The following is a 15,286-nucleotide window of genomic DNA, read 5'->3' as shown; positions in this document are numbered from 1 at the left end:
GTACCTATGTTTTATATTTTTAAAGTTTGGTCAAGCCACTTAGCTGCTCCCTGTGGAGATCTCCCCACCCAGGTTTCTCCACGGTCACTGTTTGTTTTTCTTAGATGAACTCCGCTGTCCAGAGGTAGTTGAAATCAAACAGCAGAGGCAGTAGCTGTGAAGGTTCGCTGCTGGGTCAGACAGCACTGTAGGTTTGTTTCTCTGTTGAGTCACTTCCCACCATGTGGTCACTGCCTTTGTTTCCTTTCCTCCTTTCTTAAAATGCTGTTGCTACGATCTTTGTTTCCCAAAGTTCCAAAACAATGCAACAGCTGATTATATCGTAACTACTGCTGCTAGAATTCAAGGAAATCAGCTCAACACTGAAATACCTCAAAAAAGGAGCAGCTCTTACAACCACAATTATTTCCTATCCTCCATCTTGGATTACCCAGAATCGTAGCTCAAAATGTTGATTACTATTGATGCTTAAGTGGTGTGAGTTATTCAAACTCACCTCAGCTCAATTTAAGACACAGCCTGCTGAAAGCACACGCTCAGTAAACTGTGCACAGTGAAGACGGTGAGATCAGTCCGGATTGAGGCCGTAAGACCATAAGATACAGGAACAGAATGAGGCCATTTGGCCCACCGGGTCTGCTCCACCATTTGATCATGGTTGATATGTTTTTCAACCCCATTTTCCTGCATTTTTCCCATAACCCTTGATCCCCTTCCTAACCAAGAACATATCTATCTATGTGTGGGCACAGCCCAAGTGAGCATATAGTTTGGGGAATTTGCAAGTTGCATGGAAATTCATTGCGGACGGGAAGAAGTGCTTTTTGTTTCCTTTGTTTGGCTGATTGTTCCTAAGGTTTTTCAGCTGGGGACAGATTGAAGACCAGATAAGGGCCTGGCACAAAACAGTGTTATCACGGACAAGTTCATTGGTTGGTGAGAGTGACTAATTTGACTGTCTATTATCAGTTACTTCCAAATAGATAGTCAACTGAGAGAATATTTACAGGTTAAAAACTAACAGACAAGTTCAACATTTTCAAGAATCAATTTAAGAACTAAGTAATTAAAATCGAGATGCTGGGCCAAGTGATGTGTTGTACCTGTGTGATATGGGAGCTGATGGATCCCATTGTGGTTCATAGTGACCAGACAGGGTTAATGGCAGGATTACAGAGTTTAAGGCAGCATTCTTGGCAGTGTGAGGACCAGAGGGATCTTGGGGTCCACGCCTATAGATCCTCAGAGTTGCTACCCAAGTTGATAGGGTTGTAAAGAAGGCGTATGGTGTGTTGGCTTTCATTGGCAGAGGAATTGAGTTTAAGAGCCGTGAGGTTATGCTGCAGCTCGATAAAACTCTGGTTAGACCACATCTGGAATATTGTTTTCAGTTCTGGTCACCTCATTATAAGAAGGATGTGGAAGCTTCAGAGAGTGTACAGAGGAGATTTACCAGGATACTACCTGGACTGGAGGGCGGGCCTTATGAGGAAAGGTTGGGGGAGCTATGGCATTTTTTACTGGAGCGAAGAAGGATGAGAGGGGACTTTATCTATGTCTCTCATCATCTTGTAAACCTCTATCGAGTGGACAGTCAGAGGGGGCGAAAATGGCTATTATGAGGGAGCATAATTTTGAGGTGATTGGTGGAAAGTGTAAGGGAGATGTCAGAGGGAGGTTCTGAGTGATGCACGTGTGGAATGCACTGCCAGCAGTGCTAGTGGAGTCAGATACTTTAGAGATTTTGAAGCGTCTCTTGGATAGGCACATGGGTGACAGTAAAACATAGGGTATGCAGGATAGATTGATCTTAGAGTAGGATAATAGGTTGACACAACATGGTGAGCCAGTAGACCTGTACTGTGCTGTGCAGTTCTAAGTTCTACGTTTTATGACCACATCTGTAGCCAGTGCTGGCTGCTTCAGGAACTTTGGCTCAGTGTTGATGAGCTGGAGTCTGAGCTTCAAACACTACAATACACCAGGGAGAGGGACAGTAACCCGGATGCTGTGTTTCAGTCACGCCCCTTCCATGTACTGCCTCAAATTTGGTGAGTGGTCAGGGACAGGAGGGTGTGACTATGAGCGAGCAGGTAGAGGGATCCAGGAGGTAGTGCTGAATTGAGCCTCAGCCCTTGATGTTGTCAAACAGGTTTGATGTTCTTCTTACCTGTGTGGGGTCTGTAGGGAGGAGAAGCAAACTGACCTGGGCACCGAGATACAGGGAGCCATTTGAGAGAGGGAGAAAAGAGAAATGTCGTTGTAATTGGGGATAGTATAGTCAGGGGAATAGACACTGTTCCCTATGGCCAGGAACGAGAGGCCCAAAGCCTGTGTTGCCTGCCTGGTGCCTGGGGCCAGGATATCTCACCTGGGCTGCAGAGGGCCTTGGAGTGGGATGGGAAAGATCCGGTTGCTGTGGTCCACATAAGTACCAACGGTAGAGAGTGGAAAGAGGTTCTCCTGAGGGAATATGAGCAGCCGGGGGCTGAATTGAAAAGCAGACCCAAAAAAGTTAATAATCTCTTGATTACCACCTGAGCTACAAGCAAATTGGCTCAGGGTCAACAAGATTAAAGAGGGATGTGTATGGCTCAGTGAGTGGCATGGGAGAAATAGGAGTGAATTTATGGGACATGGGCACCAGTTCAGGAAAGGAGAGAGCTGTTCCTATGAACAGGTTCCATCTGAATCATGCTGGGACCGGAGTCTTGGCAAATCGCATCAGTAGGGCAGTGGACAAGGTTTTAAACTGAATTGTGGGAATGTAGGTTCAGTCGCTTGGAAAATTAAGGAAAAAGCTAAAGGTAGGGGAGGGCTCAGCAGAGGTGATTAAAGTTTCCAGAATAAGTAATAGGACAGAGTCAGGAATCTAACTTCAGGCAGACAAATAAGGGGACAACCCTAAGAATGAAGCTGTCAATGCGGGACTGAGGGTTTAGTACTGGAACTTACATAGTGTCTGAAACAGGGTGAATGACATTTTGACGCAGATTGAAATTAGTGGGTATGATATTGTGGGTATTCCGGAGAACTGGCTGCAGCGGGTCAGGGTTGGGAGCTAAATATCCAAGGATATTCATCCTATTGAAATGACAGGCCGATGGGCAGACGGGGCGCGGTTGCCTTGTTCATATGAAATGAAATTAAATCGACAACAAGGATTGAAATGGAGTCAGAAGGCATACAACCTGAGTTGGTCAAGTTGAGGAACCGCAAAAGAGAAAGGATCCTGATGGGAGTTGTGTACAGGCTTCCTAGCAGTAGTCAGGATGTGGGGAAGAAATCAGAAGATAGAAAAGGTGTGTTGGAAAGACAGTAATCATGGGGACTTCAATATCCAGGCAGACTGGGAAAATCAGGTTGGCAACAGATCTTAGGAAAAGGAATTTGTGGAATTTTTGAGATATTTGTTTTTGTAGTGATTGGAACCAGCTGCATCTTGTCGACTGTCAGACCATTGGTATGGGTTGTTAACCTGGGCCATTCAGGAAAGCCCTGGCCGACCGATGTAACCAGGAGATTTAAGATCTCCTCAGGCCAGGTGACTGACTCTGAGCTGTCTGACCATAGCCATTGCACTAGTAAATAAAGGGTGACTTGTGACAGGATGCTGGCTGCTGTGCAGGTATTTCAATAGCGATGGATCTGGAATGGAATGTCCCTGAAGATCATTAGTTTGGTAATCATGGAGTTGGCGGAAAAAATTCTGGCATCATGCTTTTATTTCAGAAGCTTGCCTCCTTTGATCCTGCTGTTGAAAACTGGGCCCAGTATATGGAAAGAATGTGATTTTTGTTTTTCCGGGCCGATGTAAAGCTTGCAGACCTGCAACATTTTTGGTTATAAGGGACTTAACTTTCCCAGAGGCACCGGACACTGTGCAGTTGATGGAGTTGATTAAGGAATCTTAGTACCCTAAACCACCTCTTATTCTGAGATGCTCTTGGTTTTATTCGGCTGACAGAGAACCGGGGAGCCTGTATCAGGAGTAGAGATAATGTGAACTGCAGATGCTGGAGAATCCAAGATAACCAAGTGTGAAGCTGGATGAACACAGCAGGCCCAGCAGCATCTCAGGAGCACAAAAGCTGACGTTTCGGGCCTAGACCCTGCATCAGGATTTGTGACGAGGTTGAGATGACTGGCAGATGCATGTGATTTTGGGTTAACCCTGAATGAGATGCTGAGAGACAATTTGATATGTGGGATTAAAGACATAACCATGCAGAAGCACCTCGTAGCTGAAGCCCAACTGGACTTCAAACAGGCACTACAATTAGAAAATGCAGCAAGCCAAACACGGGAACTACAGGTCTTCCCAATGGAAGTGGCCTCCCTTATCTGTCTGACTGAGCTTGGGGAACACCACTTGAGTGTCACGCAGGGTGGCCGCTCGGCCAGCAGAACCCTCTCAACAAAGCCAAGCCTCTGCCAAGTAGCTAAAATGTTCTTCAGGATCTGGGCTGGCGAGCCATTGGACTCGAGACTGCAAAGGAGTCTTACAAGGCCTGACTTGAGTAAGAAAACTTATAGGTCGGTACCAAGGAGACAGCACACCCTGGAAAGTTCCCCGACATGTGGGTTGGAACAATAAAATTGCTTAGCAAATCCAAACCGGATCAAATAAAATTAATGTTTAGTTAAATGGTCGCCCAGTTCCTATGGAGGTTGAAACCAGTGCAGCCAAATCTGTGGTTGTAGAGTTGGTCTTTAACAAAGTTTGTTTGGGACTCCAGCCTTTAAGTTTGCACAACACCTCAGCCAGACTCAGAACATGCACTGGGGAGCTGTTGCATGTGAAGGGTATGACTTTGATTCTGGTCTCCTATGAGAAGCAGTTTGTGCAGTTCCTGCTGATAGTAGTAAATGCTCAGGCCCAATTGGGGCAGAAGTGGTTGAGAAAGATTCACCTGGATTAGATCAATATTTTTTGTCTAGAAAATGGCTGCCTCAGGGAATCCTAATGAAATACCCAGGAGTTTTTCATGAAGAGCTTGAGACTATCAAAGGGGCCAAAGCCACTTATTTGTTGACCGGGAAGCAATTGTAAGATTTTGCAAGGTCCACCCAGTGCCATTTGTCTCACGGTCAAAAGTAGAAGCAGAAATCAGGAGGCTGGAGAGCGAAGGAGTCATCAAACCAGTTTAGTTAGCAGAATGGATAGCACCAGTCATACTGTTTGTGAAGCCTGATGGCTCAGTTCACCTTTGTAGGAGGTTCGGGGCTGTCCTCTACGAAGCTGAACATGAGCCATTGCGTCTGGATGAGAAGTTTCAGGAGTACATACCATTAACACCTGGACGGGTTTATACCAACATACAAGACTGCCGGTTGGTGTGTCATCAGCCTACACTCTTTTACAGCAGACCAGGGAGGACATTTTACAAGGGTTACCCCAGGTTGCCATTTAGCTGGATGAGGTACTAATAACAGGGAAGATCAACATGCAGCACCTCGAGAACTTGGACATAGTGTTTAAACGTTTCTCCCAGGCAGGTGTATGCCTTGGATGGGAAAAATGTGTTCTGGGTATCCCAAGTGACCTACTTGGGTTACGGAATCAAACAAACCGGGTTATACCTGTTGGAAGGGAAAGTGAGGGTGATAAAGGGAGCCCCGGCTGTACCGGAGCTTAGGACTTACCTTGGGTTTGTGAGTTATTGTGGAAAATTCATATATAGCCTGGTACCCTTAATCTGCTGTTAAAAAAGGGTCAGTTTTGAAATGGCTCGTGTATCCAAGAAGTAGCCTTCAGGGAAGTGAAAAAGCAGCTATCATCTTCTAAGGTGTTAGCTCACTACAATCTGAAGTGAGAGGTAATCCTGACACACAATGCCTCCTGTACTGTATCTGGGTAGTGTTGGCACACCAGTGGCCCAAATGTGACCAACACCCAACTATGTATCCTTCCCAGACTTTGGTTAATGATGAACACAAGTGTGCTCAGTTTGAACGCAAGTTTGATGGTTGTCTTTGATGTGAGAAAGTTCCACAAGTACTTTTACAGACAGGAATTTGCCATTGTAACAGACCACAAACCCTGCTAGAGCCCTGCTAGGGCAGCATGGAGGCTCAGTGGTTAGCATTGCAGCCTCAAAGCGCCAGGGACCCAGATTCAATTCCAGCCGCGGGCGACTGTCTGTGAGGAGTTTGCACATTCTCCCCGTGTCTGCGTGGGTTTCCTCCAGGTGCTCTGGTTTCCTCCCACAGTCCAAAGATGTGCAGGCGAGGTGGATTGGCTGGGCTAAATTGCCCATAGTGCTCAGGGGTGTGTGGGTTATAGGGGGACGGGTCTGGGTGGGTTGCTCCAAAGGGCGGTATGGACTTGTTGGGTCGAAGGGCCTGTTTCCACACTGTAGAGAATCTAATCTAATCTAATCATAAAGCTATTGAAGGAAGACAAGGCGGTGTCACCCATAGCTTCCGGTAGAATTCAGCATTGGGCCCTTATTCTGAGCGTGTACAACTTAGAACACTGTCCAGGAAGCCAAGTGACTGATGTGGATACCTTGAGCTACCTGCCACTGGCTGATACACCACTGGTGTCTCCCTGGAAGAGTCCATTTTGATTTTGATCTTTCTGAACACCCACTGGCAACATGCGACTGTGGACACAAACTGACCTAGTCCGAGCGAGACGAAATGGCTGGTGATAATTGGGGAAACAGAAGGGCCATTTCTGTTGGTGTATAATAATGTTCCTGAACAGGTTGATTAGAGAAATGGGTATGAGTGCTATTTTAAGTAGTCTTTCAAAGGGTGTGAGGGCTTCTGCCTCGACTACCCTACCACCCATTGAGTGAACAAGATTGTCCCTCAAATTCCCTCTACATCTCCTGTGTTTCACTTTATTATGCCCCCTTGTTATTCACTCATCAATTAAATGGAGCAGCTGCTTTCTACCCACCTTGTCCATGCCACTTGTAATCTTATCCGTCTCTACCAGGAGCCCCTCCAGCCTTGTCTGCTCCAAAGCTATGTTCTGTGTTCTATCTAAAACAGCCCGAGCTTATCCAGCCCCTCTCCATCACAAAACTGCTCTGTCCTAGGCAACATTTTGGTGAATCTCCCTCTGTACCCCTCCAGTGCAATCACATCCTTCCTGTAGTGTGGTAACTAGAACTGCTCCAGCTATGGCCTAACCAAAGTGTTGTACAGTTCCAACATAACCTCCCTGCTCTCACAATCTATGCCATGACTGGTTAAAGACAGGTGTGCCCTATGCCATCTTGATTAACCTATTAACATATCCTGCCACCTTCAGAGATCTGTGGACAAATGCCCCATGATCCCCCTCTTCCTCTGTGGTTCCTTGTGTCCTGCCATTCAATGAATATTCCCTTGTCTTGTTCCTTCTTCCATTTGTAAGGGTTAAATCCACCTGCCACTGTTCTGCCCATCTGACCAATCCATTTATATCCTCCTGTAATCTAGGATCTTCCTCCTCTCTGTCAACCACCTGACCAATCTTTTTGTCATCCTCAAACTTACCATTCCTCCTACATTCCCATCTCCGTTGTTTATGAATATCACAAACAGTAAGAAACCCAGCACTGTTCCCAGTGATACACCACTCCATACTGGGCTCCAATAACACAAACAGCCTCCTACCACCATGCTTTGTTTCCTGTCACTAAGCTAACTTTGGATCTATCTTACAAAGATACCCCAGATCCCATGAGCTTTTACTTTTTGTATCAGTTTCCAATTTGGGGCTTTGTCAAAGCACTTGCTGAAATCCAGAGATGTTTTTCTGAAGAAGGATCCCGACCCGAACGTCAGCTTTCCTCCTGCTCTGATGCTGCCCGGCCTGCTGTGTTCTTCCAGCTCCACGCTGTGCTATCTGACTCCAGCATTGGCAGTTCTTACTATCTCTGACATGGACAGCCCTATCCTTACAGACAGAAAGTCATGAGGGGCATAGATGTGATCATTCACAGGGTAGGGCTGCCCAAAAGTAGAGAGCATGGGTTTAAGGTGAGAGGGGAAGGATTTTAAAGGGATTTGAGGGGCAATGTTTTCACACAGAGCATGGTGCACATACGGAATGAGCTACCAGAGGAAGTGGTGGAGGCTGGTACAGTTGGAACATTTAAAGGACATTTGGATAGGTACATGGACAGGGAAGGTTTAGAGGGACATGGAGATGAAATTTTCCTCCTTCACAATTTTTTCTCATCATTTCCCTACCACTGATGTCAGACTAACTGGTCTGCAGTTCCCTGATCTGTCTGTACCACTCTTCTTGCAAAGTGACCAGAGATGATTTAAAAATTCGGGTCAGGACCCCTGTAATTGCCATGATCTTTTGAATAGCGAAAATTGCTTCAGAGACCAAATGGCCCCCTGTTGTTGCAATTTTGTTGTGTCCTGATGTTTTTTCACTCTCCTGGTTTTCACTCCACCCCAACAGCTCCAGCAAATCAACTTCATGAGCTTAATGCAAGTGGTTGGATCCTCGATGACGAACCTTCCCAATCTTCAGCAACAGCTTCCGTCCATTCCCAGCCACAATCAGGCTCCTTCAACCCCAACTCCTAACACCAAGTCAGCTGCAACCAGTCAAGTTCCTCCCTTGGGAGAAAGAGAGTCTCAGAAAACAGTAATGAAAAACAGTCTGCCGCAGGACAAGTTAACTCAGGTAAGCAGTGAAGATGGTGATGGATGATATTCAAGGTAGCAAACTGTCAGTCATTGTATGAGATAACACAGCATGGAGCTGGATGAACACAGCAGGCCAGGCAGCATCAGAGGAGGAGGAAAGCTAATATTTCAAGTTGGGGCCCTTCTTCAGAAATGGGGGAGGGGAAGGAAGCTCAGAAATAAATAGAGAGGAAGGGTGGGGCTGGGGAAGGTAGGAGGGAAGTGACAGGTGAGTGCTGGTAGGCAGTGGTGGGGATTGGTCAGTGAAGTGGGAGGCGTGGGTAGGTAGAGAGAAGACGGACAGCTTGTGTCAGATCAAGGAGACGGGGATAAGAGGGAGAGTAGGTCATGGGATGAGTGACTTCCTAATCTGCTCCACACTCCCCACTAGCCCCACCACTCCCAGCACCTTTCCCTGCAACCGCAGGAAGTGCTACACCTGCCCCTATATCTCCCCCTCACCTCTATTCAAGGACCCAAAATAACCTTCCACATCAGACAGAGGTTCACCTGCACATCTGTCAATGTGGCCCATTGTATCTGCTGCTCTCGATGTGGCCTCCTCTACATTGGTGAGACCAAGCAGAGGCTCAGCGACCGCTTTGTAGAGCGCCTGCACTCTGTTTGCGACAAATGGCAACACCTTCTCCCACTCCCTGGATTATCTATCCATCGTGGGCCTCCTCCAGTGCCACAACAACGCCACCCGGAAAAGAAACTGGAGGAGCAGCACCTCAAATTCTGCCTTGGGAGCCCTCAACCCAATGGTCTCAATGTGGACTTAGCTAGTTTCAAAATCCACCCACCCCCGGCCTTATCCCATGACCAACCCTCCCTCTCATCCCGACCTCCTTGACCTGACACAACCTGTCCATCAGCTCTCCCACCTATCCTCCCCTCCCACCTCACTGACCAATCCTTACCACTGCCTACCTGCACTTACCTATCATCATTCCACCGATCTTGCCCAGCCCCACCCCTTTCTGATGGTGTAGAAAGCGGGAGCTTGGAGCAGGAGCCTGTCGGGAAGCCAGTGAGTCACGGTTTTTGAATCTTTTAAAAGCTTACCTCGTGAATAGGCAGAGGGACGCTGAGCAGGAGCCGACACGGGACTGGTGAGTGAGTGAGGTAATATATTTGTGTGGTTGCGTTACCCGAAACACTACCCGAGTAGTGTCACCCATCCATCCTCCTCCTCCAACCAAAAAAAAGGCTCTGCGTGCCTGATTGGTAAGGTAACAAGTTTATTTTTTATTCTTTATTTTTTAAGCCTTGGGAATTTAGAATAATGGGAACGGAGGTCAGGGCAGTTGAATGTTCCTCCTGCAGAATGTGGGAGGTAAGGGTCACCACTAGTGTCCCTGCTGACTACATCTGTGGGAAGTGCACCCAACTCCAGCTCCTCGAAACCGCGTTAGGGAACTGGAGCTGAATGAACTTCAGATCATTCGGGAGGCAGAGGGGGTTATTGAGAGGAGTAACAGTGAGGTAGTCACTCCTCAAGTACAGGAAAAAGGCAGATGGGTTACGGTCAGGGGATGGAAAGGGAACCGGCAGGCAGTGCAGGGATCCCCTGTGGCCATTCCCCTCAACAATAAGTATACCGTTTTGGATACTGTTGGGGGGGACGACTTACCAGGGGAAAGCAGTGGGGCACAGGTCTCTGGCACAGAGTCTGTCCCTGCTGCTCAGAAGGGAAGGGGGAAGAGGAGCAGAGCATTAGTCATTGGGGACTCCATAGTTAGGGGGACAGATAGGAGGTTCTGTGGGGACAAGAGAGACTCACAGTTGGTGTGTTGCCTCCCAGGTGCCAGGGTTCGTGATGCCTCCGATCGTGTTTTTGGGATCCTTAAGGGGGAGGGGGAGCAGCCCCAAGTCGTGGTCCACATTGGCACCAACGACATAGGTAGGAAGAGAGATGGGGATTTAAGGCAGAAATTCAAGGAGCTAGGATGGAAACTGAGAGCTAGGACGAACAGAGTTGTTGTCTCTGGTTTATTTTCTGTGCCACGTGCTAGTGAGGCGAGAAATAGGGAGAGAGAGGAGTTGAATACGTGGCTACAGGGATGGTGCAGGAGGGAGGGTTTTGGATTCTTGGATAATTGGGGCTCTTTCTGGGGTAGGTGGGACCTCTACACGCAAGATGGTCTTCACCTGAACCAGAGGGGTACCGATATCCTGGGGGGGGGAAATTGCTAAGGCTATTCGGGTGGGTTTAAACTAATTCAGCAGGGGGATGAGCACCAAAATTGTAGTTAGAGTTACAGAAAAGGTTGAGAGTAGGGTGGTCCAAAATAAAGTTTCAGGGACGCAATATGGCACCGGCAAGCAAGAAGTTGGTTTGGAGTCTGTCTACTTCAATGCCAGGAGCGTCCGGAATAAGGTGGGTGAACTTGCAGCATGGGTTGGTACCTGGGACTTCGATGTTGTGGCCATTTCGGAGACATGGATAGAGCAGGGACAGGAATGGTTGTTGCAGGTTCCGGGATTTAGATGTTTCAGTAAGAACAGAAAAGATGGTAAAGGTGGGGGAGGTGTGGCATTGTTGGTCAAGGACAGTACGACAGTTGCAGAAAGCATGTTTGGGGACTCGTCAACTGAGGTAGTATGGGCTGAGGTTAGAAACAGGAAAAGAGAGGTCACCCTGTTGGGAGTTTTCTGTAGGCCTCCGAATAGCCTCCGAAAACTCTGGTGCGGCCGCACTTGGAGTATTGCGTACAGTTCTGGTCACCGCATTAAAAGAATGGTGTGGAAGCTTTGGAAAGGGTGCAGAGGTGATTTACTAGGATGTTGCCTGGTATGGAGGGAAGGTCTTATGAGGAAAGGCTGAGGGACTTGAGGCTGTTTTCATCAGAGCGAAGAAGGTTGAGAGGTGACTTGAGACATATAAAGATAATCAGAGGGTTAGATAGGATGGATAGGGAGAGCCTTTTTCCTAGGATGGTGACGGCGAGCACAAGGGGGCATAGCTTTAAATTGAGGAGTGTAAGATATAGGACAGATGTCAGAGGTAGTTTCTTTACTCAGAGAGTAGTAAGGGAATGGAACGCTTTGCCTGCAATGGTAGTAGATTCGCCAACTTTAAGTACATTTAAGTTGTTATTAGGCAAGCATATGGACGTACATGGAATAGTGTAGGTTAGATGGGCATCAGATTGGTATGACAGGTCGGCACAACATCGAGGGCCAAAGGGCCTGTACTGTGCTGTAATGTTCTATGTTCTATGAATGGGCAGGGAGCAGAGGGATACTTGGGAAATAGGCGACAGGTTTAGACAGAGCATCTGGATCGGCGCAGGTTTGCAGGGCCAAAGGGCCTGTTCCTGTGCTGTAATTTTCTTTGTTCTTTGTTTGCTCTTTGATATCACTCATTGGCTCTCCTTGGTCTAACATGCTCAAAGAATTCCTTGAAGAATTCTAACAGATGTGTCAGGCATGTCCTCCCCTTGATGAAGCAATGCTCACTTCCAAGTGTTCAGAAATCTCATTTTTCACAATGGATTCCAAAATCTTACCCACAACAGAGATTAGGCTAAATCAGCCTGTAATTTTCTGTCTTTTGCCTTATTCCTTTTTTAGACAGGGGTTTCACATTTGCGATTTTCCAGTCCTCTGATTTGAACAATTCCTGAGAGATCACCACTAATGCCTCCACTATCTCCTTAAGAACTCTGGGATGTAGTCTATCTGGTCCAGGTAATTTATCCACCTTCAGGCCACTCAGTTTTTGCAGCACCTTATCCTTGGTGACGGCCACTATACTCAGCTCTGCCCCCTGACTCTCTTGAACTTCTGGGATATTTCTCATGTTTTCCACTGTGAAGACTGGCGAAAGTAATTATTCAGGATGTGAGTTTGCTCGTTGAGCTGGATGGTTAGTTTTCAGACGTTTCGTCACCATTCTGCGTAACATCATAAGTGAGCCTCCGGTGAAGCGCTGGTGTTATGTCCCGCCTTCTATTTATCTGGTTAGGTTTCCTCCAGTGAGCAAACTCACATCCAGAACCTCAACCTGAGCTACAAATCTTCTCAAAACTCGCTAGTAATTATTCAGTTCCTCAGCCGTTTCCCTGTTGCCCACCACTATCTTTCCAGCATCATTTTCCAGCAGTCCAATGTCCACTTTTGTTCTTTATATATCTAAAGGAACTCTTCCAGTCCTCCTTTATACTACTGGCTAGCTCACCCTCATACTTAATCCCTCCTTATTTCTTTTGCTGTTGCCCTCTGGAGATCTTTGTAAGCTTCCCAATCCTCTGGCTTCCCACTGCCCTTCACCACATTATATGCCTTCTCTTTTGGTTTTATGCTATCCCTGGCCTCCTCAATCGCTAATGATTGCCTCATCCTCCAGGTACCGTGCTTCTTTTTCTCAGGGATAAAGTTTTGCTGTGTCTCCTGAATTACTCCTAAAAACTCCTGCCATTGTTGTTCCACTGTCTTTCCTGCCAGGCTCCTCTCCTAGTCAATTCTGCCCAGCTCCTCCCTCATGCAGTTGACTTTATTCAGCTGTAATAAGATTGTCTCTGATTCTATCATCTCCCTCTCAAATTGGAGAGTAAATTCAATCATATTATGATCACTGCCTCCTTAGGGTTCCTTCACCTTAAGCTCCCTTATCAAGTCTGCCTCGTTGCACAACATTAAATCCAGTATTGCCTGTTCCCGAGTGGGCTCCACCACAAGCTGCTCCAAAAAGCCATCTCGAAGACATTCCACAAATTCCTTTTCTTGCGATCCACTACCAACCTGCATATTGAAATCCCCCATGATCACTGTAACTTTGCCTTTCTTACACACTTATTCTATTTCCTAGTGTATCTAGTGCCCCAGCTCCTGACTCCTGTTTGGAGGTCTGTACATAATTCCAACTATGCTTTTTTTAAACAAAGTGTGGAGCTGGATGAGCACAGCAGGCCAAGCAACATCCTGCTGTGTTCATCCAGCTCCACACTTTGTTATCTCGGATTCTCCAGCATCTGCAGTTCCCATTATCTCTATGCTTTTTCAAAAACCTTTGCAGTTCAAAGAACATAGAACATAGAACATTACAGCACAGTACAGGCCCTTTGGCCCTCGATGTTGTGCCGACCTGTCATACCGATCTCAAGCCCATCTAACCTACACTATCCGTGTATGTCCATATGCTTGTCCAATGACGACTTAAATGTACCTAAAGTTGGCGAATCTACTCCCGTTGCAGGCAAAGCGTTCCATTCCCTTACTACTCTCTGAGTAAAGAAACTACCTCTGACATCTGTCCTATATCTTTCACCCCTCAATTTAAAGCTATGCCCCCTTGTGCTCGCCATCACCATCCGAGGAAAATGGCTCTCCCCATCCATGCTATCTAACCCTCTGATTATTTTATATGTTTCAATTAAGTCACCTCTCAACCTTCTTCTCTCTAATGAAAACAGCCTCAAGTCCCTCAGCCTTTCCTCGTAAGACCTTCCCTCCATACCAGGCAACATCCTAGTAAATCTCCTCTGCACCCTTTCCAAAGCTTCCACATCCTTCTTATAATGCAGTGAGCAGAACTGTACACAATACTCCAAGTGCAGCCGCACCAGAGTTTTGTACAGCTGCAGCATAACCTCTTGGTTCCGGAACCCGATCCCTCTATTAACAAAAGCCTAAACACTGTATGCCTTCTTAACAGCCCTGTCAACCTGGGTGGCAACTTTCAAGGATCTGTGTACATGGACACCGAGATCTCTGTGCTCATCCACACTACCAAGAATCTTACCATTAGCCCTGTACTTTGCCTTCTGGTTACTTCTACCAAAGTGCATCACCTCACACTTGTCTGCATTAAACTCCATTTGCCACCTCTCAGCCCAGCTCTGCAGCTTATCTATGTCTCTCTGCAGCCTACAGCATCCTTCGTCACTATCCACAACTCCACCGACCTTAGTGTCGTCTGCAAATTTACTAACCCGTTCTTCTACGCCTTCGTCCAGGTCATTCATAAAAATGACAAACAGCAGTGGACCCAACACCGACTTTTGCGGTACACCACTAGTAACTGGACTCCAGGATGAACATTTCCCATCAACCACCACCCTCTGTTTTCTTTCAGCAAGCCAATTTCCGATCCAAACTGCTATATCTCCCACAATCCCATTTCTCCGCATTTTGTACAATAGCCTACTGTGGGGAACCTTATCAAACACCTTGCTGAAATCCATATACACCACATCAACTGGTTTACTCTCATCTACCTGTTTGGTCACCTTCTCAAAGAACTCAATAAGGTTTGTGTGGCACGACCTACCCTTCTCAAAACCGTGCTGACTATCCCTAATCAAATTATTCTTTTCTAGATGATTATAAATCCTATCTCTTATAACCTTTTCCAACACTTTACCAACAACTGAGGTAAGGCTCACTGGTCTATAATTACCAGGATTGTCTCTCCTCCCCTTGTTGAACAGGGGAACCACATTTGCAACCCTCCAGTCTTCTGGCACTATTCCCGTAGACAAGGACGAGTTAAAGATCAATGCCAAAGGCTCGGCAATCTCCTCCCTGGCTTTCCAGGGGATCCTAGGATAAATCCCATCCGGCCCAGGGGACTTATCTATCTTCACACTCTGTAGGATTTCTAATACCTCTTCCTTGTGAACCTCAATCTCAC

At 46.9% G+C, this 15,286-nt stretch overlaps 1 protein-coding gene across 1 annotated transcript in view; it reads left to right on the top strand.

Moving 5' to 3' along the window:
• Window positions 1-15,286, top strand: part of cplane1 (ciliogenesis and planar polarity effector 1) — a 286,526-nt gene that overhangs the window by 212,564 nt on the left and 58,676 nt on the right. Inside the window, exon 33 of the mRNA XM_059644976.1 lies at window positions 8,417-8,644. Coding sequence (XP_059500959.1) covers window positions 8,417-8,644 — 228 coding nt within the window. The remainder of the gene's footprint in view (window positions 1-8,416; window positions 8,645-15,286) is intronic.

This window comes from Stegostoma tigrinum, chromosome 3 (assembly GCF_030684315.1).
Source record: "Stegostoma tigrinum isolate sSteTig4 chromosome 3, sSteTig4.hap1, whole genome shotgun sequence".
Lineage (NCBI taxonomy): Eukaryota > Metazoa > Chordata > Chondrichthyes > Orectolobiformes > Stegostomatidae > Stegostoma > Stegostoma tigrinum.
Note: the sequence above shows the minus strand (reverse complement) of the source record. Positions and strands in the feature narration are given on the sequence as shown.